Source organism: Schistocerca americana, chromosome 1 (assembly GCF_021461395.2).
Source record: "Schistocerca americana isolate TAMUIC-IGC-003095 chromosome 1, iqSchAmer2.1, whole genome shotgun sequence".
Lineage (NCBI taxonomy): Eukaryota > Metazoa > Arthropoda > Insecta > Orthoptera > Acrididae > Schistocerca > Schistocerca americana.
In genome coordinates, this window is record NC_060119.1 from 1097530763 (window position 1) to 1097555552 (window position 24790).

Consider the following 24790-nt stretch of genomic DNA (forward strand, 5'->3'; position numbering starts at 1 on the left):
TTCGTCGCGATCACTCAACATACAGTTCCGTCCGCGTTATGAGTTAGTGTATGATGTTCTTAAACTTTCCCGGTATGCGGTATAAATTTTCGATACGGTGCCTCTGGAAACACTAAAACACTTTGGCTTCCTCCGTTATGGATGCAGACACTACACTAGCACCTACAGTTCGCCGCGTTAGAATGTACTGAGCTCCGACATAATGCGCTCACAGCTCCACAGAATACTATTCTGACCACGAGTGACTCTTGCAACGCGGTGAGGACATCGAACATGTGCCGTTCGTGACCAAATACAGCAGTGCAACCTCCACGCTTAGTTAGCATCTGAATTTATATTCAAGTATGCACTTCTCACGGTGATTCCATATTGTTTTATTATGAATTGTTTGTGTAAAATTGAAGTATTCATACACACAGAAACTACACTGATTTCACTGTCAACACTTAACCGTCAAAAATCTCCCATTGTTTTGCAAGCGTTGATTACAGTTGCAAAGAGCAGTGATGCACAAACGAGCTTTCGTAGAAAAACTTCGAATCGCAGAATTGAAAGCACCAACACAGTATCTATGTTTCATAACATAACGTCCAATTTCGATAAATATACTCGACTTCTTCCACACCCAGCCGAGTATGATATTGATTTGGTTTTTTGCGCTGAGAGGAAATGTCCAGTCTCGGAAGAGATAACGTGCTCAATAGTGGCAGAGTTTTATGTGGCAGAAAAATTACGGCAGTCGCGGCGATGTAATAAATGCGCTGTATGGTCAGCAAGAGCGCCACATTCTGCCCTAATTGGATTTCTCACTGCCCAGCTATACCATTCGGCTGCTTCCTGGCTTCTACTAAATAACGACATTTACCATTTGTATTCTCTTTCCTTGTGTGCACCCATTGTCATAAAATTTGGCGAGATCTTCCATGTCTTTTCATATAAATCATGCATTCTTTTGACTCAATCATTGAAATACTTTCATAAAAATATCCTTCTCGTTTATCTCAGGTAATCAGTTATTCCTCCCCAAATTGCCACGAATCATGAAGTTGTTCTGAAAGAGCCCCTGTTTGAATCAAAGTAACACGAAAGTAATGTTCTTTAATAAGCTTGAAGTATAAGGTTTCTATTTAAGAGAGATTATGGGATCTACTTTCTTGTGGCATCCACAAAGAGAAGGGAGGGAAACTTCTACACAGCCAAATAATTTGGCATGAGCAACTAAACCAGGTTACAAACCATGCTTCGTCGAACGAATACCAGCATAAAGGAATTTTTCTTCAACGGTCGCAACTACAGACATGTATGCATTGGAAAAGTAATGTTTTCTTCTTTTTCTTCTTCTACCCTTCAAGACTTAGCCACGCATATTCCGTCTTCACTTATCACTGCCACCTCGTACCGAATCTTTCTACGTCCCTTCTTTCTCTTGGCTTGTATAATATGGCATGATGTGGGATTCTCTCTGCACTCATTCTTGCAGGTGATGTTTTCATAATCTTTTATTTTCCACGATATTCATATTAATATTATAAAAATGTGGTTCATTTATAATACTTTCATTTCTTTTACGGCCTTCTCTAGTATCACTTCTCACTTTTCCAAGAAGTCTCATTTCCGCTACTTGTAGTTTACTTTTATTGCGTTTTCTAGGGATCCATGACTCACTTCCCTATGCCAGTACAGCTGTAGCCATGGTATTATAACATTTTAATTTCGTTTCCTTGCGCATACGTATTTAGTTCTGGAGTGTTTTGTTTATGATTCATTTTCCTGATGGATATTTGTTGATCTCATTTTCCATGCCTTTGTCCGTGTCATAGCTTATGTCGCATCCTACATAATTGCAGTTGGAGACCTGCTGAAGTATGGTATTATCTGTTATTATTTTTGACTGGGTATGTTACTTCCCATAATGGGCTTTGATTTTAGTTTTCGTTGTTGACATTCGAAAGTCAATTCTCTGTTCCCTAATTGATGTAATTTATACGATGCTTTTTGTGACTCATCTTCACTTTCTTCCAGAATTGTTGCATCATCTACATAAATAAGGATATTAGCATATTTTTTCTACAAATATGTATACCCAGAATTAAGTCCTGTCTTCAGCTATTAATCAAATTATCCGCATATAAATTAGATAAAGAAATTTAATGCTATGGAATGAAATCTAAAATTAAAAGGATAGGTAAAAAATAAGCGACTGTAAAAAGTGTGGAATGTTTATTTCACTAAAGAATCATATGTGATATGCGTATGATGGGTCATCAAGAAACGGTTGAAGTGCCAACATACCCAGCGACAGAGCATAAATTATAAGATGGACCGGTCGACATGTCAACAACTATCGGCTGTACACCCAGCAACTTCAGTTATCTATGTTACACACTTTAGTGTACTATCCCCCATGGATTTTTCCGAGGACGGGTGGCTTGCATGCCTCAACGACACGGGCAGCTGTACCGCGGATACAACTGCAACGGAGCGGTATGTGGGACAAGCTTGTGAATCTTGAAGAAGGCAGTAGCCATTTCAGTCGTTGCAGGGACGGCAATGTGAATGGCTGAGTGATCTGGCCTAGTGCAATTGGCCACGCGAGTTTGCTGTGTTGCTACTGCGAATGGACGAAAACAAGGGGACACAACAACCGACATGTTTCCCGAAGCCAAGCAGCTGCACTGTATAACTTAAGGGGAGGGCATCCACTTGGGTAAAAAGTTCCAGAGATAAAATAGTCTTCCATTCGGATGTCCGGGCAGAGATTGTTCAGGAGGATAACGTCTATCAGGAAAAACAAAACTGGCATTACCGATCGGAGCATGGAGTAGTAGGTTCCTTAACCGGACAGAAACGTTAGAGAATTTAAAACGGAAAGGAATGGGCTGAAGTTAGTAATCGTGGGAATCAGTAAATTATGGTGACAGGAGGAGCAAGAACCTTGATCAGGCGAGTACAGGAGTACAAGGAAAGGTAATGCAGATGAAAATCTAATAACAGTAATGCGTGAAAGATACTATAAACAGCGTCTGAGCGCATTATCGTAGCCAAGATAGACTCGAAACTAACAACCACCACAGCAGTACATGTTTGTATGCCAACTGGCCCTTCAGATGAAGGGATTGAGAGAATCTATAATTTGTTCAGGTAGTTAAGGGAGACGAAAACGTTGTTACTAAGGGATACTGCAATTCGACAGTAGACAAGGAAAATTATTAGATGAACATGGATTGGGGAAAAGACTGAAATGGGAAGTCGCCTGGCAGAATTTTGCACTGAGCATAATTTAACTACGTACTAATACATGTATTATGGAAGAAGGTTGCATATATGGAAGATACCTCAAAACAATGAAATGTTTCACATCGATTACATAATGGTAATACAGAGATTTCGAAGACAAATTTTAAACTTCAAATAAGTTTTAGGGGCAGAGAAAGTCTGTGGCCGTAATTTAATGTTTACGAGCACCAGATGACAAATGAAGAAATTGCAAAAAGGTAGGATTCTAGGAACACGAGACCCGGATAAACTGAAATAACAAGAGGGTTATGTGAAGTTGAAATGGAGCTTCAGCCGACCATTGATGAAACGATTGCAACAGAAGATGAATGGGTTAGCTTTGAGGCACGAAAGTGTGAAAGGAGAAGAGGATAAAAAAGGCAAAAACACAAGGCCCAGTGAAAATTCTTGGATAACACCCGAGATGCTGAATTAAAATGACAGATGAAGAAAATACAAAAATGCAGCAAATGGAGTAGGCGAGACAGAATACAGGTGTCTAAAAATTGAGATTAACAGAAGTGCAAAATGTCTAAGCAGTAATGGACAAATGCAAGGCTGTAAAACTATGCATGTCTAGAAGAAAAACGATGCCCCCTATAAGAAAATTAAAGAGATCTTGGGAGAAAAGAAAAGCAGCTGAGAGTTCAGATGGTAAGCCAGTATTAAGTAAAGGTGAAGATATTACCGGGTAAATGAAGATGAGATGGGAAATTACTGGAAGCAAAATTTGACAGTACACAGAACTCGGATAGGTCCCCGGGAATAAATGACATTTCATCTTAATTATTGGGATTCGTGAGAAAGTCAGCCATGACAGAAATATTCCACCTGGTGTGTATGTTGTATGAGACCTCCAAAATATCCTCAAGGTTCAAGAGGAATGTGATGGTTCATGTGATAGAGCATATGATAGTTCCAAAGCAAGGCAAGTGCTGACATGTGCGAATATTAGCGAATTATCAATTAGATTAGTCATAGTTGTAAAATATTGACATGAATAATTTACAGAAGAATGTTAAAACTGGTAGAAGACGGCCTAAGAGAAGATTATTTCAGGTACAGGAGAAGTGTAGGAATACGCGAGGCGTTACTGTTTCTACGATTTAAATCGAGAGATAGCATTTGTAGAGTTACAGAACGCTTCTGGAAATGTTGACGAGCTATTTTCGGTGACATGCTGTAGGCAGCAGGTGTAAAATTCGGGGAGTGAACTGTTGTTTAGACCTAGTACAGTAAATCGGCTGCACTCAGAGAAGTCGAAGAACATGAAACAGAAGCAGTAATTGGAAGTCTGGCTGCGTTTTACCATATTCATGATTTTATTCAGTACGTAAATAAAGTGTGAAGCACACCAAGGAGAAATCTGGAAAGGGAATTAAGCTTCATGGGGAAGGATTAAAATCTTTTGATCATACTTTAATTCTGTCAGAGACGGAAACGGACTTGAAAGAACAGTTCGATGATATGAATAGCGTCTTGTAAAGACGTTGCAAGTTAAACATCAACAAAAGTAAAGCTTTTGTTGTGGATTGTAGTAGAATTAAATCAGGTGATATTGAGGGACCTAAAACAGGAAATGAGACAATAAAAGTAGTGGATAAGTACTGCTACTTGGCAGCAAAACAACTGATGACGGCAGAAGCAGAGAGGACATAAATTGGTTTCTGGCAATAGCAAGAAAAACATTTCCGGAAAAGAGAAATTTGTTTTCATTGAATATAAAATTAAATGCTAGGAATTCTTTTCTGAAGATTTTTTTTGGGTGAAGCCTTGTACGAAACTGAAACGTGAACGATGAAGAGAATTCGAAATGAGATGCTACACAAGAATCCTGAAAATTGTATGATTAGTCGAATATATAATGACGAGATAGTGAATGAAATTGAGGAGAGGAGAAATTATTGCCACACTCTGTCCAAAAGAAGGCATCATTTTATGGGACAAACACTAAGTAAACAAGGAATCGTCTATTTTGTAGTGGAGACAAATCGGGTGGAGGGCGGGGGGGGGGGGGGGGGGGGGCGTTGTGGGAGAGGACTTAAAACTGTAGACGAAGACACTATAGAAGAAGGTCAAGGATCAAATACAGTAAACAAGTTCTTATAGATGTAGGCTGCAGTAGTTATGCGGAGATGAAGACCCTTGCACAGGATAGTCTGGAGTGGAGATTTGCATCCCACCATTCTCTGCCGTGAATATCACACGAATAACAATAGAGTAATGTAATTAGCCAGTTGATTGCGATGACATCGATACATGTTAAGCTCTCTAATTTCAAATTTAAATCCGAGAGCAGTAGTAAAGAAAGAGGTTAAGGGACGACTGTGACAAGAAATATAAATGCACACGTATATGTATAAATGTTTACTTTCACTTTGGTTGCAGTTATACTATCGTTGATATGAACATTTTATGTTTATAGTTTTGTTACCAGATGTAATTTAAAAGGAATTCGTCAGGGTTGGCTGGCTCTGAGCACTATGGGACTTAACATATGAGGTCATCAGTCCCGTAGAACTTAGAACTACTTAAACCTAACTAACCTAAGGACATCACACACATCCATGCCCGAGGGAGGATTCGAACCTGCGACCGTAGCGGTCGCGCGGCTCCAGACTGTAGGGCCTAGAACCGCTCGGCCACGCCGGCCGGCCGCAATTCGTCAGTATCTACCGTTTAAGTGCATTAAAACAGAACCAAAATTGTATTTAAATTGAAACATATTCCAATAAAGCTTATTATTCTCGGATAACTTGTTCTAAGAATGCCTTACTAAAGCACTGCTATGAAATTAGGAATCATTTGTTTATAATTATGACTAAAATCGACCAAATCCCAAAAATGTTGAGAAAACTAACTCCAGAATTAAGGATAAATTGAATAATTTTACTGATAAACTTGTGTCATTATTATTGAAGTCAATAAGTAACAACCACTTTCGTAACTCATGCAAGTTGCATACGCTTGAATTGAAATGATTACTGTAGTAACTAAAAAGTTGATCAAGTTCACTCATCAGCACGGTAATACTGATGTATGAGGACTATTAGACAATAAACGCTGTTTTCATTGTGCAGCTGCTAATTTGTTGAAGTCCGCTTTGTACGGATTTTCTACCAATAATTGAAACCCTTTCTATGCCGTGATCGTATGAAGCTGGCCGGCCGAATGACGAACATTACAGAGCACATTTCTCAAAGACACAGAATAATGGAGCGCAAGTTTCGAAATGAACGAAATGAAAGTACACAGAAATGGCCCGAAAACAAACACCACAAAACCACATATAAAGACACAATTTTGAATAGGTGTTATGAAACAGAAATTGTGTGCAGCTTTTTTTTTTTTTTTTTTTTTAAGACAGAAAATGCGTAATACTTCTAAAGCTAAGAAAAAGATATACCCACATTCAATTGCAACACCGGATGTAAGTGTGATAAATTCATATTGCTTATAGTTCACGAGTCAGTCACATTGGTAGTAACTGGTTTTGAAAGTCCAGCACTGAACGAAACTAGAAATTTCCGTTAACGTTGGGAACCGCAACATTACTATTCAGTCAATTAAATGCTAGTTTATTAAGGAATTTGAATGCCTGTAAAATGGTAAGTGGGAGGATCTTAACAAAGCGAACGTTTTAAGTCAATATAGGGTAGCAGTCGAGGAGAAGTGTACTCGTGGCTGCAGCTAATAGACGAATATGATAACCGTGCAACATGCTCTCGATTCCTGAAGCGACGGCGGTGCTTTTCCACTTCGTGTGAGTATGTTTACCTTAGCCGTAGCACTGTACATATTGCCCACAGTTGCTAACAGCTTGATAATGGAAGCGACTGTAATCACTGTTAACCAACATTAGCGCTTGACACAGAATATCCACACTGCATTCTACCTTCACTGAAAACAGTATACTTCATATAAAAGTGCATTATTATGGCAGCACTCATAAGTATGCTATGTAATGAAATTTCCACTGTACGAAGTAGGCCAATTACACATGATTGCTACAGTACGTTTGTCCCATATACCGGAAAATACACGGCAACTATCGCAAGGGCAGACGACACCCAACAACAGGCACTTCATTTCTCCTTTGTGCAAGAAGCTGTTTGTTTCAATGTTCTTATTTTGCTGTACATTCCTCGTTTCCACCCTTCCTTTCATATTAAATACATCTTCACAGATTTTCAATTTAAAAGTCGCTAACGTAAGTACAATTTGGTAATACACAAATATTTTAAACTTTCCTTGTCAGAAGGATAGGACACATATTTTGAAACCGATAGTTTCCCAGGAACACTACAGGCAATTTTTTCCGCTCAGTTTGTATCCTTTCCTGTCTTCGGTTACTCTAAATATGAACATCTAATCCTCCGGTTCTACTACGACTTCGTTGGTAATTTCTACTATGTTCTTCTACATACGTGGACTATAAAATATTATCTTTTTGTCATCTCCTAGAATTGGGTATACTGCCAGTGGTCCGCGTCTTCCCAACGCGAGTCTCAGGGAACACCTGATGAAGACGCCGAGTTACGACGTCGAAATATCGTGTTGGGAAGACGCGGTCCACCGGCAATACACCCGATTCTACGAGATGACAACATATCACCGGGAAAGTCTTAGAAATTGTATTCTCTTTTTGTTATCTGTTTTCAAACTTGCTCTTAAGTTTAACTACGTTTTGGTGTGCTTTATTTGCAGTATAAGTACACACTAATCTTATCCTTATATACATCTTCTGATGGATATTTGGACGACAGCTGTTATAATCATGTGAAATGATGACCATATATTTCGCTGAAAGTAATATGTCAGCACAGTACTGTGATATATCATGAGAAAACCCGATCTGTTCTTATATCCTCGATTAATACATTTTATTCTCCATTTTCCCAGTTTAATGATATGAAAAATATCTCTCGGACTGCTGAGAATACTTTGGTGAAATTTAACCCCCTTACCTGACGTTTCTTTCAAATTTACGTTTCTCACAACGTCTATCATGTCTAATCTAAGCTTAACCACTGCAGTATGGACTCCTCAGTATACCAAAAATTTGTTAATCCTAGACACAGTGGTTAGGCAGCAGATAGCGAATTGTGAATTGAGAGAAGCGAGCAGTTTTACGTGTCACTGTTTCCCATACCATCAAATTGGATGACTTCAAATGATACCTTTTGTTTACTGGATCGTGGGGACATCAAACAACTTTGTTTGAAGCAGGAAATACTTTTCTCATTCACTTATCTTGAGCATTGAAGGGAACAACGGTAATAGGGAGAGGACTTTAATTAAATCCTTTTGATTCTGCATAGGGGTGACAACGCCGCAAAACTGTCCTGTCGGCACTAATGTGCTCACGGTGAGTGCTCTACCATGAAGCTAGGGAGCCGGACCCTGGTAGAGGAAAACTCGACTTTGTGTGTCAGTATAAGCGGGGAGCAGAGACTCCCGAAAACTGTGTAGTGACAAACACAGAAAAAATCCTAAACGCGACTAGCGTGAAATAGTGAAACAACTAGCATGCGGAACCAAGACACAGCGCCATGCGAGAGTCATGCCAGGTGCGTGTTATTTAATCTCAGGGCATGAACCAACTGGCCTGGCTTGTCACTGCCGGCAAGTAAACCGTTGAGTCAGTGTTTCTGCACATACAGATTCTGCATGTGCCGCCCATGATAGCTTTCAACAACACACTGCCACGAGCCCCATTGGAGCTCATCTGTGTTCATATGTATTTCCGATGGCGGGACACTAAATCCGGCCCCTCATAGAGCCGAAAGTAACCTTACTTCTGCCACGACCTCCGTAGCGGGTCTACCACCTACGTGGGCAACAGCGATTCCCCTGACTTCGCCGGGATGGCGGAAGGTGTTGAAGATTGGCGTCATGTCAGGTCCACCGGCATCAAGGTGTAACCCACGGGTGAGAGATGAATGGAAGGTGAAGTTTGCAGCCGCATTGGCTTGGCATCAGGAATCCTGGGAGCAAAGGCCTATCACGCCCTATTCCAGGGGGGAAGGAGGATAGTGCTTTGCCAAAACAACAGCCACACAAAGAAATTGCGGTGGTCACCGAAGTTCCGGGGATATGACTTGCGTTGTATCAAATCCAAGAACCCCATGGCTGGTGGCCATGCGTACATTCCGCAAGACTACATCCATTCATCGATGTTGTCTGTTACGTGGCAAGAAAGCTAAACAGTGCGACATCGTGTGACGTGGTTGATATGGACTTCTTGATTACGGTATTGAATGTTCACGCGAACCTATTCATCTCTGAGTTAGAAGCTGGGTGAAATGCGGCAGTAATCAGATGCTGGATGCTGTTGCGAATGCAAAAATTCTCAACCTCCGTGACACAAAGCATTTAATCAACTGAATAGTTTTGTAAAATGACTGTGTTCGTGCAGTTTACGTTTCTCACTTTGGACTTTACCTACACCGTATTCGACTTAAGGCTTCATGTTACGTTTGAAACTGTCCACGAGCTGTTTCAAGAAACTTCCTCTTTCTGTGTCTATCAGTGCACGCTTCATCTGATAATTTAGCAGAAAGATGTAAATTTATGTTAACATTCACATAAATTTAAACAAGCAAATGTCCTTCCTGCAGACAAAAGATACACTAAAAAGAGTTACAAAGATTATTGAATAGCACTATTTTAAAAAAGGCTTGTCCTTGGTTTTGTTGCTCCTATTGTTTTATTTTTCATACACTGATAAACATGGCAGAGTAGATTTAACCTCTTCAGTCCCGAGGCATCATATACGATACGTTCGGGTTGTATTTTTTTCTCGGGCGCGCACGCAGTTGAACTTCTTCTAGCCTGTGGTATAATGTACGATACACATAACACTCGCAATGATCACTTGTTCGTCCTTCTGCAAAGCATCTCGAGCTGTCGGATTTCATTACAAACTCCGGATTCTATAAATGCACAGAATGTCTTGGCGAAATGAAGAGAAAGACAAGTCTTTTTTTAATTACAAGACTTTTCACAGGTTTTAATAACTTGTTAAAATTCTACATCCATTCATCGGTTATTAGCTAACTATAAATTAATACTGTAACGGATTTATGAGTTTTAAACTTTTGGGCATCATATATGATACCACGGGACTCAATGCCAAATTTGTTTACGTCATTGGAAGTGGCATTATATTTTTTCAACTTGATTTCCGGGGTTGTCTGACGTGTTCAGAAGAATAAGTCAAAATTCCGGGCATAAGGCTGCAAAGCGCTTATCTTTGTACGGTGAGACCAGTGCAAAGTGATGCTTTCCTTCACTATTGTCAGGAATTTCTTTTCACATCCCACAAAAAATAAAGTTAAAGGAGGACAACTAATGTTAACTTAACAGCAATCCGTGTGGTAATATCAGGAACAGCAAAATAAAATTAAAGGAGGACAAGTAATGTTAACTTAACAGCAATCCGTGTGGTAATATCAGGAAGAACAAATACACTTTTGCTATGGTAACTTTGTTTAAGTATTTCAAGTTATTTACTTACAGTTGTTGAAAGTTTTGATGCCAAGTGTGTATATTAACCTATCTCGAAATGCAGAGCAAATATGAGGAATGTGTGTAACGTATACAATTTTTTTTTTGTGATAAAGGAAGAAGAAGCTGCAAATTGTGTGTGTAATTGTCCTGCTTGAGTCCTGGGATACCTTACATTATATCATCTATGAAGAATTCAATATGGTTTCAGAAATAATTTTGAGCGTCTTTCTTTGTCAACTAGCATTCGCAAAACGCAAATAACGCAATAGTAGCACACTTGCATTTTAATATGTGCACGGGACTAAAGAGGTTAAGGGAATAAGTTACATAACACTCAGCTCTTCCGGTCTTTACACAATCAAACGTGACACATCTTACGTTCAGACAGTTACAAAATAACCAAATTGAAGATAACAAATATTTCTCGTGAAGAATACTGTGTGTATAATGTACACTGCAGCACATGTCATCGATTTTACTCTCTTAAATACACAAACATCCTATGTTCTATAGATGGCGTTATCCACAATTGGCTTTTACATTTCTGATGGGCTCGCATTGTCCTAGAAGCATATTAACAACATCTCAAATCGCCCAATCCCTAGCGTTCAAAACCTAAGTCGCTAATGCACATACGTGTGCTCGCGCTCGATTCAGAGATCGTACGTTCAAATCCTGGCGTTGCAAAAATTTCCATCGCTAGTATTTTCCCAGAAAGGCAATGACACTTGAAACTTACTGGCAGATTAAAACTGTGTGCCCGACCGAGACTCGAACTCGGGACCTTTGCCTTTCGCGGGCAAGTGCTCTACCAACTGAGCTACCGAAGCACGAATCACGCCCCGTCTCACAGCTTTACTTCTGCCAGTATCTCGTCTCCTACCTTCCAAACTTTACAGAAGCTCTCCTGGTTCGCAGGAGAGCTTCTGTAAAGTTTGGAAGGTAGGAGACGAGATACTGGCAGAAGTAAAGGCATAGGTCCCGAGTTCGAGTCTCGGTCGGGCACACAGTTTTAATCTGCCAGGAAGTTTCATATCAGCGCACACTCCGCTGCAGAGTGAAAATCTCATTCTGAAGGCAATGACAGTTGGTGTGATTAATTCCCTGATCCTCACACTCTTCACCAATGTTCTGGATGAAAGATTTCACCATTTGTAATGAATTGACGCACATGGCACTGTAGATGGTGATCCATCCATGGGATGGGTACGTTAATCTCGGGGGCCCTCTTCATGCCATCCAAGAGGAGCTCTAGGCTTCAAACTCTCCTTCTGACATCATAAACATCAGCACAAACACAAGACTACACTTGCACGCACATTGTAGTGTGCTTGCGTGGTGGGACAGAATAAAACTTTGCAATCGATTGAGTTCAGGATAATACATGAAGACTTATTCATTTATTAATAACATGAGTCAAGGTAAATACCAAGTACGGATTCCTTGAACAATAAATCTGTCCTAATAATGGAAATCGAGGACACCGAAATGTCAAACACTCTCACTCATAAGAGTTCTACAGAATTCGGTATCCCGAGAAATTAAGCTGAAGTATAATAACTAGTAAGTCCAGTTTTTACTCAGTTTCGGAATTGCAATATTTACCAAAACACTCTTTAATCAAATTCTTTAAAATTAAAGTTTGACTTAAAATCTAAAATATCAATTTAACTGTATTTTATAAAAACACGTTCTCATTTTAATATTTTACAAACAGATGGCAACCAGATCTAATTTTACATAGTGTCATGAGGACAATGGTCATTTCCCTGGCATAGTCAGTTGTAGGCCAACAACTCATACTGTCACGGCATGTATTTTGGCAATATACAAATTTATAACAGTTTCTCAATCTCTGATGAAGTTCATTTGGTGCACAATGAAACAGCAAAGCACTCACGACTGGCGAGCTGCTTGGTATACTTCCACTTCCTTATTTTTGTGGCTACTATTTTGAGAAGTGGAGTCTCCGAATCTTTGGGACCATTTGTCAACTTATTAATAAACCTAACTAATACTGGCCATGCCACACACAGAGATTACATTGCTTTTAATACCATCTTGTCACTGAAATGCACTTCCAAAACCTCTTAATGACGTTGTCTTTTCTCAACTTTTCAACTACCCGCCCAGTCGTCGCTCACTACCGCCTAGTACTGTGAACTATGCACTGTGCGCTCCACAGATACGTAAGGATAAACACGTTGCATAACTGCGTATCCTTCTTAATGCGTCAAAAAGCTTCAAAGAAGTAATCTGCAATTACTGTTTCCGCCTGCCTCACCAATATTATTTATTTTACAAACTAAAACTCCCTCTCTCAAGATACAGTCGTCATATATACACTTTCAGATCATCAACAATGTTCTCTTGAACATATTAACTTTACAAAGTCATTAACTCATTAAATACAATATCATGAATTATCAGTCATTTACAAATCTGTGAGAAGCTGTTCTTTTATACCCAGTGGTACTATTTAATTCATACTGTCGTCTAGCGGTAGCCAGTGACTAACAGAATAAACTCTAACAGAAGAAAAAACGACATACAACGATGGAATTATCCCAATGTGACAGAAATCGATAGACAGACAAACGAATGATTACAATCCCAGAAAAATTGGATGATTTATTCAAGAGAAAGATCTTCATTAATTGAGCAAGTTAATAATGATTTGTCCACCTTAGCAGTTATTCAGCTTGAAAACGATTAATAGAGTTGTTGGACGGCCTTCTGAGAGATATCGAGTAAAATTCTGTTCATCTATAATGTTACGTCGTCAAATTACTAATCTGGTTGGAGGGCCCCACCTGTAATAGGCAAGAAGTAGAAACTATCGCTGTGTGTGAGCATCAGGTACTTTGCTGAAATCTAGGCCCAGGATGGTCTGCCACGAAGAGCAGCAAAACGGGGTGTAGAATGGTACCGAGAATTCTTCCGGACTGTATGGCCGTGGTCCATGGAACTCTTCTATCCCTGACGTTTCGTCCAAAGCTACGTTGGAAATCTTCGGAGGTGCTCCTGGTTGTGCTGAGTCATGCCGACTGACGAGTGGGGGTTTTTTTTTTTTTTTTTTCTTTATTGTTATTTGAAAACCTGTACAATTCAGGTAGGCTGGCAGCGGCACACTACGCCGCTCTTCAGCCATAGCGTTTTACAAGAGTATAAAACATGGTGAATGACAATGAACAAGGTGACGGGCAAAAGAGAGAGGTCACAGAGACATAAAAAAAACACGGAGTCGTTCACATGTGACGATAACAACACTGAAAACACGTCGGCATGGCGCACAAAACACTGGTGAGTCCGACGGCACAAGTGAACGTAGGAGTGGGACGGCGGACACCAAAAACACTATATGACGTCACACACACGAAGCACAAAAGGAGACGATCTCCGGCGCGCGAATGTTCACTATACGTGTGCGAGTCCGGGGACCTGCCAAGAGAGGAGGAGGAGGAAGGGGAGTGGGAGAGCGAGAGGGGAGAGCAGAGATGCCACGGGCAGGGGAGATAGGGGGGAGGGAGGAAGGGGGAGAGGAAGCCCGGGGGAAGAGGGGGAAGGGAGGGGACAGGGAGATGGAAAAAGAAGGGAAGAGAAGAGAAGGGAGGGAGGGTGCCGAAAGGAAAGGACACGGGAAGTGGGGGGTGGGGCAGGGTCAAAGTTGATAGGAGGGGTAGATGGAGGGGACGAGGACATCATCAGGGAGAGGGAGCTGGCGGAAGCCACCTTGGGAGAGGGTATGGAGGGTGGAGAGATAGAGACCGGGTGGGACGTGCGAATACAGGCGTGGCAGCGGGCGGGGGTGGGAGAGGAGCGGGGAAACGAGCGGGTGAGGAGGATCAAGTTTACGTGAGGTGTACAGGATACGTATCCTTTCAAGGAAAAGGAGGAGGTGGGGGAAGGGGATGAGATCATACAGGATCCGCGTGGGGGAGGGGAGACGGATGCGATAGGCAAGGCGGAGAGCATGGCGTTCAAGGATTTGGAGGGATTTATAGAAGGTAGGGGGGGGCGGAGATCCAGGCTGGATGGGCGTAACAAAGGATAGGGCGGATGAGGGATTTATAGGTGTGGAGGATTGTGGAGGGGTCCAGACCCCACGTGCGGCCGGAAAGGAGCTTGAGGAGACGGAGTCGGGAACGTGCCTTGGCTTGGATTGTCTGGAGATGGGGAGTCCAGGAGAGGCGACGGTCGAGGGTGACGCCAAGGTACTTAAGGGTGGGAGTGAGGGCGATAGGACGGCCATAGACGGTGAGATAGAAATCAAGGAGGCGGAAGGAAGGGGTGGTTTTGCCTACAATGATCGCCTGGGTTTTGGAGGGATTGACCTTGAGCAACCACTGGTTGCACCAAGCGGTGAACCGGTCAAGATGGGATTGGAGAAGGCGTTGGGAGCGTTGCAGGGTGGGGGCAAGGGCGAGGAAGGCGGTGTCATCGGCAAACTGGAGGAGGTGGAACGAGTGGGGGGTCGAAGAACGGCCTAAATACCGTGGAAAGTGGGCGTGGTCTAGATTTCACGTGATATCAGAGATGAACCTTGTCAAAGATAACATATAACTATCGATCATAGTACGTCAAAGATAAAACTTCTCATGGATTCTGTAGCGCCACTGTCCATGTATCGCTAAGTTTCATAGCTTCTCCTTTTCTGTTAAAATTATCCCCATGTTTGTATATTTCAATGGCTTCTCTATATAGCCGTGGATAATAGTTCGTCGTAGTACATAAAACTTCAGTTTCCGCAAATTTCACTACGTGATCACCCGAGTGAAGAGCATGTTCCGCCACGGCTGACTTGCCTGTTTTCCCTAGTCGGCAAATACTTTTATGTTCCTTCAACTTCTCTTTTTAGTTCCAACGTAGATCCTACCACATGCACGCGGAATCTTGTGTACACCACTTTCAGACAGAGGGGGACGTTTATCCTTAACTGAACGAAGTGCTTTGCCTATTTTCTTAGTTGGTCTATTACCCACGGCTATATAGAGAAGCCATCGAAATATATAAACATGGAGATAATTTTAATAGAAAAGAAGAAGCTATGAAACTTAGCGATACATGGACAGTGGCGCTACAGAATCGATGAGAAGTTTTATCTTTGACATACTATGATCGATAGTTATATTTTATCTTTGACAAGGTTCATCTCTGATATCACGTGAAATCCAGACCACGCCCACTTTGCACGGTATTTAGGCCGTTCTTCGACGTCCGACTTGTCAGTCGGCAAGTCTCTGCACAACCAGGAGCACTTCTGAAGATGCCCAACGTAGCTTTGGACTTCCATGGACCATGGCCATACAACCCGGAAGAATTCTCCGCAGCTGAAACATCCGGTCGTGAAAGCCTTTATTGTGATTGGAGTGTAGAATGTCGTCGACATTCCACTGTGCTGTAAGGGCGCCACAGATGACAAAGAGGTCCTGCTATGAAATGAAATGGCACTCCAGACCACCACTCCTAGTTATTGGGCCATATGGCGGGCGACGGTTAGGTTGGTATCCCACTGGTGTACGGGGCATCTCCAGACACGACTTCACTGATCGTCAGGGCACATTTCAGACTCATCACTGAAGATAATTAAAATCCAATCAATGAGATTCCAGGCTGTGATGATCACTGAAGACGTGTCTGGGGACGCTGTGAACAGTGGTGGGATACCAACCTGACTTAACTATCAGATGGCCTGACAACCCGGAGAGATGGTCTGAGGTTCCATTTCTTTTCACAGCAGGACCCTTTGCTTGGTATCCTCGGCACCCTCACATCGCAGTGGTACGTCGATGATATTCTACTCCACGTTTTGTTTCTCTTCTTATCAAGCCATCCTGACCTTCATTTCTGCATGGTAATGCTCACTGATACACAGCTTGAGTTTCTGCTGCTTGTCTTCGTGCTTGTCAAACCCTATCTTAGCCAGGAAGGCAGCTGCATATTTCCCCAATTGAGAACATTCGGGGCATTATGGGGAGGACTCTGCAAACAGTTCAGAATTTTGACCATCTAACGTTCCAATTGGGCCGAATCGGGCACGACAGCCTTCGGGAGGACATCTAACCACTCCATCGATCAACACCAAGCAAATAACTACTTGCATAACTGCCAAAGGTGGAGCAATGTGTTATTGTCTTGCTCAGTTGTGGAGCTCGTTCTCTTGAATAAATTATCCAACATTTTTCCAAAATTTTATTTAATTCTTTGTCTGTACTTGTACATCAGATCTACCGACTTCCTTCCCATTCAGATAATTCTTTACTGATGCTTCTTTTCTTCAACTTATAATGTAGTAGTTACATTGTTTGGTCACCAGACGGGAAAAGAGTGCAGGTAGTCAGTGGAGCCCCGATACTTATATGGTACTTGTGACGCACTGTTTTCTAATGTAGCGAGCAGATGGTGCGGGAGCACCGTTGTAAACTTTTTCTGTATGTGACAACTCGTCTTGCTATATCTCCTCCCAGTTATTTTGAAATTTGATTGAAAATAATGGAGCAATACAGTGCATCAGTCTTCAAGCAGCCCGCCTTGACCACTTCATCAGGGATTAAAGGTAAACAAGACAGAAAGCACAGCTCGTAGAGAGAGGTAAATAAATTTACGCACCCTCTTTACGTATTTTTTCTCTTTTGTTGCACCTCTTGACATTGTATGGCATTTGCAAACGACCTGCCACTTTTTAAACATCTGTACTTGAATGATGTTATTATTGCCAAATTGTTGTTGTTGTGTTCTTCAGTCCTGAGACTGGTTTAATGCAGCTCTCCATGCTACTCTATCCTGTGCAAGCTTCTTCATTTCCCAGTACTTGCTGCAACCTACATCCTTCTGAATCTGCTTAGTGTATTCATCTCTTGGTCTCCCTCTACAATTTTTACCCTCCACGCTGCCCTCCAATGCTAAATGTGTGATCCCTTGGTGCGTCAGAACATGTCCTACCAACCGGTCCCTTCATTTTATCAAGTTGTGCCAAAGACTCCTCTTCTCCCCAATTCTGTTCAATACCTCCTCATTATTTATGTGATCTACCCATCTAATCTTCAGCATTCTTCTGTAGCACCACATTTCGAAAGCTTCTATTCTCTTCTTGTCCAAACTATTTATCGTCCATGTTTCACTTCCATACATGGCTGCACTCCATACAAATACTTTCAGAAACGACTTCCTGACACCTAAATCTATACTCGATGTTAACAAATTTCAATTCTTCAGAAACGCCTTCCTTGGCATTACCAGTCTACATTTTATATCCTCTCTACATCATCAGTTATTTTGCTCCCCAAATAGCAAAACTCCTTTACTACTTTAAGTGTCTCATTTCGTAATCTAATTCCCTCAGCATCACCCGACTTAATTCGAATACAATCCATTATCCTCGTTTTGCTTTTGTTGATGGTCATCTTATATCCTCCATTCAAGACACTGTCCATACCGTTCAACTACTCTTCCAAGTCGCTCTTCAGAGTCGCCTATTCTACTAATAATAGTTTACATAGGAATTTCATTCACTCCTTGCAGAGTAAGAGCGATAAACGTTTCCCATCAGGAGTATATAAAATTACATGCGGGGATTGCCCAAAATTTTACATCGGGCAAACGGGGCGAGATCTGGGTCTCAGGTATATTCCTACTAGAAGCAGTGACGGTACTAAGGGCTCTACTTATGCGGAACACCTTGTGCAAACGGCTCATGCGCCGAGCCCTCTAGTTAATGTCGAGTTACTTCATGCCGAGGATAAGGGCTTAAAACTGGATGTCTTGGAAGATATGCAGATCTTTAAGCATCTGCAACATGCTAAAGACAATATCCTCTATGACCAACTCCTACTAAGAAATAGAAATTTTTTTGAAGGTTTCGCTCCTTTACTTTGTTCTTCGTACTTGTAAATCTGATGATCGTGCGATTATCACATGCGCGCGCTGATTGGCGAGCGCGGTTGGTCAAGCTGTTCATCTTCTTTCTTTTTATCCTCTTTTCCTTTTACGTTGAAGGTGATTTTAGCCCGTTGAACACCTCACGTTTTATCCCTGTATCTTAATTACCACGACGTCTTTAGATGACATCCCGTCAGCTCCCTTCCCCCCCCCCCCCCCGCCCCCCCCCCCCAGGCTAACTACTGGCTTTTGGTATAGTTTTTAGAGTTCCTCCTGTTGTCATAGGTAGCTTAATACGTAAGTTTCTTTACTAGCATAAGCAACCGTGTGCGGTTATTTTTAGGTTTTATCTCCTATTTAGCTCGTCGCTTGTTCTATCCATTTCATTGTTTGATATACGTTGATCCACTGTTGGAAATATATGGGCTATTTGGCCCCGACCCATGAATAAACTTTCTCGTATTCGTATGCGCATGCGCAATCAAGTAACTTCCCTTGTCTTGCGCTTGTGCATAGATAGCGGGTCAGGCTTGTAAGTGAGTGACCGTTTGTAGCAGCAGTTTATGCCGGGTCATGGCCCATCGACCATAGGCCGGTGTGAGGTGGAGCGTACACCATTCAGTTAAGTAGTGGTTTTGACTTTATACATATGTACTGTTTTTTCCTTTTCTTTTTCGTTTATAAATGAATAGCTATGGTGTTCTTTTAATTATTGACAAAGGTCTTCTTAAGCACTTGTGGGTTTTATTGTTGTTCTGAAGAAGGTGTAGTTATCTACGCCGAAACCTGGGTTAACACTTAACATTAGGTGCTTTTTTCGCAATCGAGTCGGGTTTTTAGTTTTTTAATATATTAACCAACGATTGCTGACGCCCTGCGATGTTGAAAGATCTTATGCTCTTCCAAGTCCTTTGCTGCTTGCCAAATTAGTTGATTGAAAATTGAGTGAAAGTATATTTCTGTGAGTGACGCTGTCCCAATAGGGAGTTAAGAAGAACTGTAATATCGTGTTGCAGATTGTGGAAGCGCGTGGCAACGGCGTGCCCATAGTGGTGGTGGGCAATAAGGATGACCTGCCGGACGCCGAGAGGCAGGTGGCGCGCGAGGTGGCCGAGACGACGGCACTATTCGAGTGGGAGTGCGGCTACGTGGAGTGCTCGGCCAAGGAGAACACGCATATCATCGACGTGTTCAAGGCGCTGCTGGCGCAGGCCAAGGTGCGCTACAACCTCAGCCCGGCCGTGCGCCGCCGCCGCCAGTCGCTGCCCAACTACCCGACCGCAGGCGGGCACCACGGCCACGGCCAGGCGCAGGGGCAGGGGCAGCAGGCCCGCGGCACGCGCTACATGCTCAAGAGGAACTCCTGCTCCGTCGCATGAGCGCCTCACCCTTCACGGCCGCTGGTCGGCCGCTGTTAGTATTGGATATGGCGGGGCTCCGCAAATGGCTTCTTTGGGCGATCGCGTTTCTACCAGCGCCCAGAACACGAATTTTTTAAAGTTTCAGGTGGGGCACATGGCGAGCATTTCGAGCTTAACCTCGACAGCCTTCTTATAGCAGTTTCGCAGTTTACTTTCAGTCCTTTGCACGAGCTACTATTGAAGGGACAACTGTTTCATTTCCAGCCAACATCATCTGGAACAGCAACAGCATCGTTACAAATGGAGCTCTAGTTTTGTTGCGCTTCAAAGAGAAAAAGTTTGCGGACATACAGTAAAGAAATTGCGATTATTACTTAACCAGATACTTCACGTATAATTGAGCAGGCAACTTCGAGGAATACTGTATTGCCATGTAATGCTTAGCACACTGTTATCTGCAGCCAATGTTAATTAAAAATTTACGTGAGGGCGGGTCGAGTGAAGTTGAAGTGTTTGCTGTGTGCCGTAACTGGTAACCAAGCTCACACCATTTTGCTTCAGTTTAAGCTTAATGTGTCCCCGTTGTGTTTTATGTACAAGGTTTGCAAGGTTGACGTTTTCTGGCAAATGATGAAACGGAATTCAATTCGCACCGATATTTAAGCGAAGGTTGCGACTAAACGAGACAAAAGTGAGATCGCACTTTTGGAGCAGACAATGTAAAATTATCTGTGTAGTAACCAGCAGCTATTTACAAAATATCTCTGTCTGCACACTGATTAAATAATTTACACCTAATACTCTTATTGCTTCAATACAGTTAGTCGAATTTCCGAGGTCTCTTCAAGCTCTCCTACCGTCGATTGTGGAGAGTCCTCGAAAGTTCGACGGGTAATCTTATTCTGATGTTATATTTTAATGGTTCATCAGTCATTATATATAGTTTGTTTGTCTTCCTAAAGGAAATACTGTAACAAGACCATTATAAGAACTCAGGCGGTTGTTAAAAAGCAAAATTTTTGTGTGGAATCGAGTGGGAATGAAATTGAGGAGAGGCTGATTATCTTTGCAACTCACAAGTTCTCTGTGTCATTCAAATTATTTCTTTTCTTGATTATTTTGCCTAACATTTCGCATTAACTTTAGAAAGCATTTACAACTTAGCTATTTCAATTCATTCCAAGGCAATGTTGATCACGCATGATTGCCAAAGATCTATCTTCGATTAAAGTTGCTCATTTCATTGCGTCATAGGTACCAGACTGATGTGGAAATTTTGTAGTGACAATGTATTTATCACAGATTTTGTAAGGCATGTGGGTTATTAATTATATTATGTATTCTAAATTTCACCTAATGCTTTCTTTAATCATTCAGATGACGATATCATTACATGATACTTTGTAAATCTTTGTGACTTCAATGGTCCCAGATATATGTGTGTTTGATGGCTGTAACATTTCTATACTGGGATTGTAGCACCCTCTGTAATTACACTTATCTATATGAATATCACTTAATCTATTCGAACGACGATTTTTTGGAATTCATATAAGATTTGTAGACATCGTTTCCGTCATTTTGTGTGTTCCATTTTTATTTGTGCACTCTAGCTTTTACGCACATATATGTAGTGCTGACAGAACAAATATTTTTAGCCTTTTTTCATTTTCTTGTTCGTACACTACACTAGCGTCTTTTCTCAGGAGCACTCCTTTACGACGCTTTCCAGTGATATTTGTAGAGGGATAGTAACAGGTATATTTTTCTGTAAAGCTTGGTTTGTGGTCGCTGCATACACATGAAAATGCCAGGAAACGATAGCATGCTTCTTCGTGGAGCAATGAGACCAAGACAGCAAATTTATGTTCACGTTTCTTTCTGCTAATCGTGTTGTGCGTAAAATGTAAGCATCTCACTTGAATGTTGCAGCTGTTGAAGAATGAAATCTCAAAACTTAATTACAAAATTGTGTCCACCTGCAATATATGATGGAATCTATTTCCATACAGACTTTGTCCATTAATGTGGATTACGGTCATTTTCTATTTCGGTTAAATTTACTATGGAATCCGCATTTTCTTGTTTTTACTACGTCTTGTATCATTTGCTACTGTCGTGTAACTAAATTGCTAAATGTTTCACAGCCCTATCATAATAATTACGTTCTCTTAAAGATACAGATCTGCGATATTGATAGCATAAGAAAGCATTGTTATTGCTGTGATTTCTCAATAAGGGTATTTACTGTTCACTAAATATTATTTTGAACCTAAGAACATTTCAATATATCGTCCTGGAAATATAGATAGGGTTTTGAGACGATGCAAAGAGCCCCTATATTGTCAAATATGTTTCATGAAACAGCTTTTCATATAAAAATTTCGTTAACAAGCGCTTCGTTTCGCTGTCTTGTAACAGCACGATTTCGTACAGGAAAAGAGTTTTGTGAATAAAGGCGGGGAGAGGCGCTGCTACTGACTGCGCTACGCTTACCTTGGCTTTGTGTGCCATAAGGACCGATCACAAAAACGTTGCCTTCACGACGTTGGGGACTCTGCTTTGCTGAAAGCTCCAATATCCTCAGGTATATGAGCACTGGGGTGGAAATTACGGTTGCTCTCTTTTCTTCCTTTATACAGTTACAAGGCAACCTCTGAGCTTTGCCGGGTCATTCACTAGCGTTTTTAGACGCCAATGAAGGCAAGTGAGACATTATTATCGTCACTGTATCGTTGAATCGAAGAGCTTCATAAGATATCTTTCGATGCTTCTGCGTCTGTATATTGAATATTCACGTTTATCGGCTTGATGAGTACCAATGTTGTTTCAGGTCTGTAGCTGTCTGTAGTAAATATTTTTTGATTATATTTTGATTGTCCATCACTCATCTTTTCAAAACGTCGAAGAAAACTGTAGTACAGAAGTTATCGAAGAAAACAAACTATGTCCACGGAAAGTTCGATTTCACCAACAAAATCGAAAATATTTTATACGAGGTAAGATGTACAGGACACACCAGTTTGTGCCAAAATCTCCAAGTACGAGTATTCTGAATGCAATGAACTGACACTTACCGTCTCAGATCGGTTACTAGTTGCGAACCCTAGTGAACAGGCAACACTACTGCAGACAGTGACACGTAGTGTGAATTTTAAGGGTAACAGATGATTGTCGTAGCTGCCCCTCAGTGCTATACAAAGGCAATGCATTGCTCACTAGATAGGAGAAGGAGAATGGCTGTTATGGACGTTATGATAATAGTAAAATAGCCACAAGTATACTTGTGACCACACTTTTTAATGACGCATTTAGAAAATATCATCATCTGATTCAGTTAAGGGAACAGAAACCATACTATGTACTGAGTCAAATTAAGTGTGCCATGTTGAATAGGAACTAGGAATTACGTCGCAAATACATTGATCACATCTTCATCGAAAATAGGAGCTAGAATCCATCATATCTACTGCTTAATTTCTGTAGAATAAGTCATTATTGATAAAAAAATGAACATTATGAAATTGATCTCTAAACTTCCGAAAAGGACTGAGGCAGTAGTTGGTTCTGTGGAATGTCACCTATTTTTATACCATACAGATGCTCGATAAATGTGTTGAGAATTATTTCAGAACCCATACACATAATATAAAAGATTAAGTTTTCGAACATGTATGGTGTACATGCGTTTTACGTTATACTGAATCGCGCACGCTAAATCTAAACTTAGAATACAGCGTTAGTCTTCAATGCTTAGAAAGATAACTGGAAAACGTAAGTCTAAATATCAATACAGAAAGTTTACCCATATCCCAAAATATATCTATTAGTGCTCTGTGCTGTCAAAATGATTCTGTACCAATGAGCATGAGTCACTAGATACTGCAGTTTTCTCAACATATAAATACTTTACGCGTTATTCGAATAATTTATTTAAGTGTTTGATAGATTCTAGTCTGCTCCATGTTTAAGTTACAGCGCAAAAGTAATTTATATCTCGTCCTTCAGTGATGAACGCTTCAACACACCTCCTAAGTATGTTACACCATCACAGTACACATATAACGTAATGATATATTTCAGCAAGAGTAATTGACATCCTGCATGATGTAAAAATCAATTGCTGCTATAACTCGGAACAATTCATAAAAGATAACATTCGGCATATTTAGTTTGATGCGTGCCCATAAAGCCAGAGAAAGGGATTACGTGAGGAATTATATCAGTATTTATCCCCCTTAGTACTATATTTATTCCTAGTAGCACATCCGGCATGTATTATTTGCATGCTCACACATGAACTAATGACAGATTTCAGTGAGAGGCTTTCTGCGCGATGTATGTAGTTTGTTGTGTGTCTAGAAAGCCAGAGAAAGAAATTATGTGAGGAATAAGATATTACTGTGCGGAATTATACCAGTATTTATCCCCCTCAGTACTATATTAACTCCTAGTACCACATCTTGCATGTATTAGAAGAATCTCATGCATGAATAACTCATTGTCATTTCGTTATATCACAATGTTGTAGAAATGAAACGCAGAAAACTTAGATATACTACAGTGTTATATGTAATACAATACAACATAAAAGCGTCATTGTAGTAGAAGTTTTGGTAAGTTTATAAACAATTTAAACCAGTTTGTTTATAAATATTTTAACACTTTTTGTCATTGTCTACATCTAGCTGGTTGTATGTGTCACGACCACATGATTCATGCAACTGATTGCCATACAGTTTGATGTATTTTGTACATATGTG

The 24790-nt window shown here is 41.1% G+C and overlaps 1 protein-coding gene across 1 annotated transcript in view; it reads left to right on the forward strand.

Moving 5' to 3' along the window:
- Positions 1–24755, forward strand: part of LOC124550615 (GTP-binding protein Rhes-like) — a 475888-nt gene extending 451133 nt beyond the window's left edge. The window contains exons 4-5 of the mRNA XM_047125341.1: positions 19683–19946; positions 19986–24755. Coding sequence (XP_046981297.1) covers positions 19683–19946; positions 19986–20045 — 324 coding nt within the window. The 3' untranslated portion in view covers positions 20046–24755. The remainder of the gene's footprint in view (positions 1–19682; positions 19947–19985) is intronic.
- Positions 24756–24790: the final 35 nt, after the last annotated feature.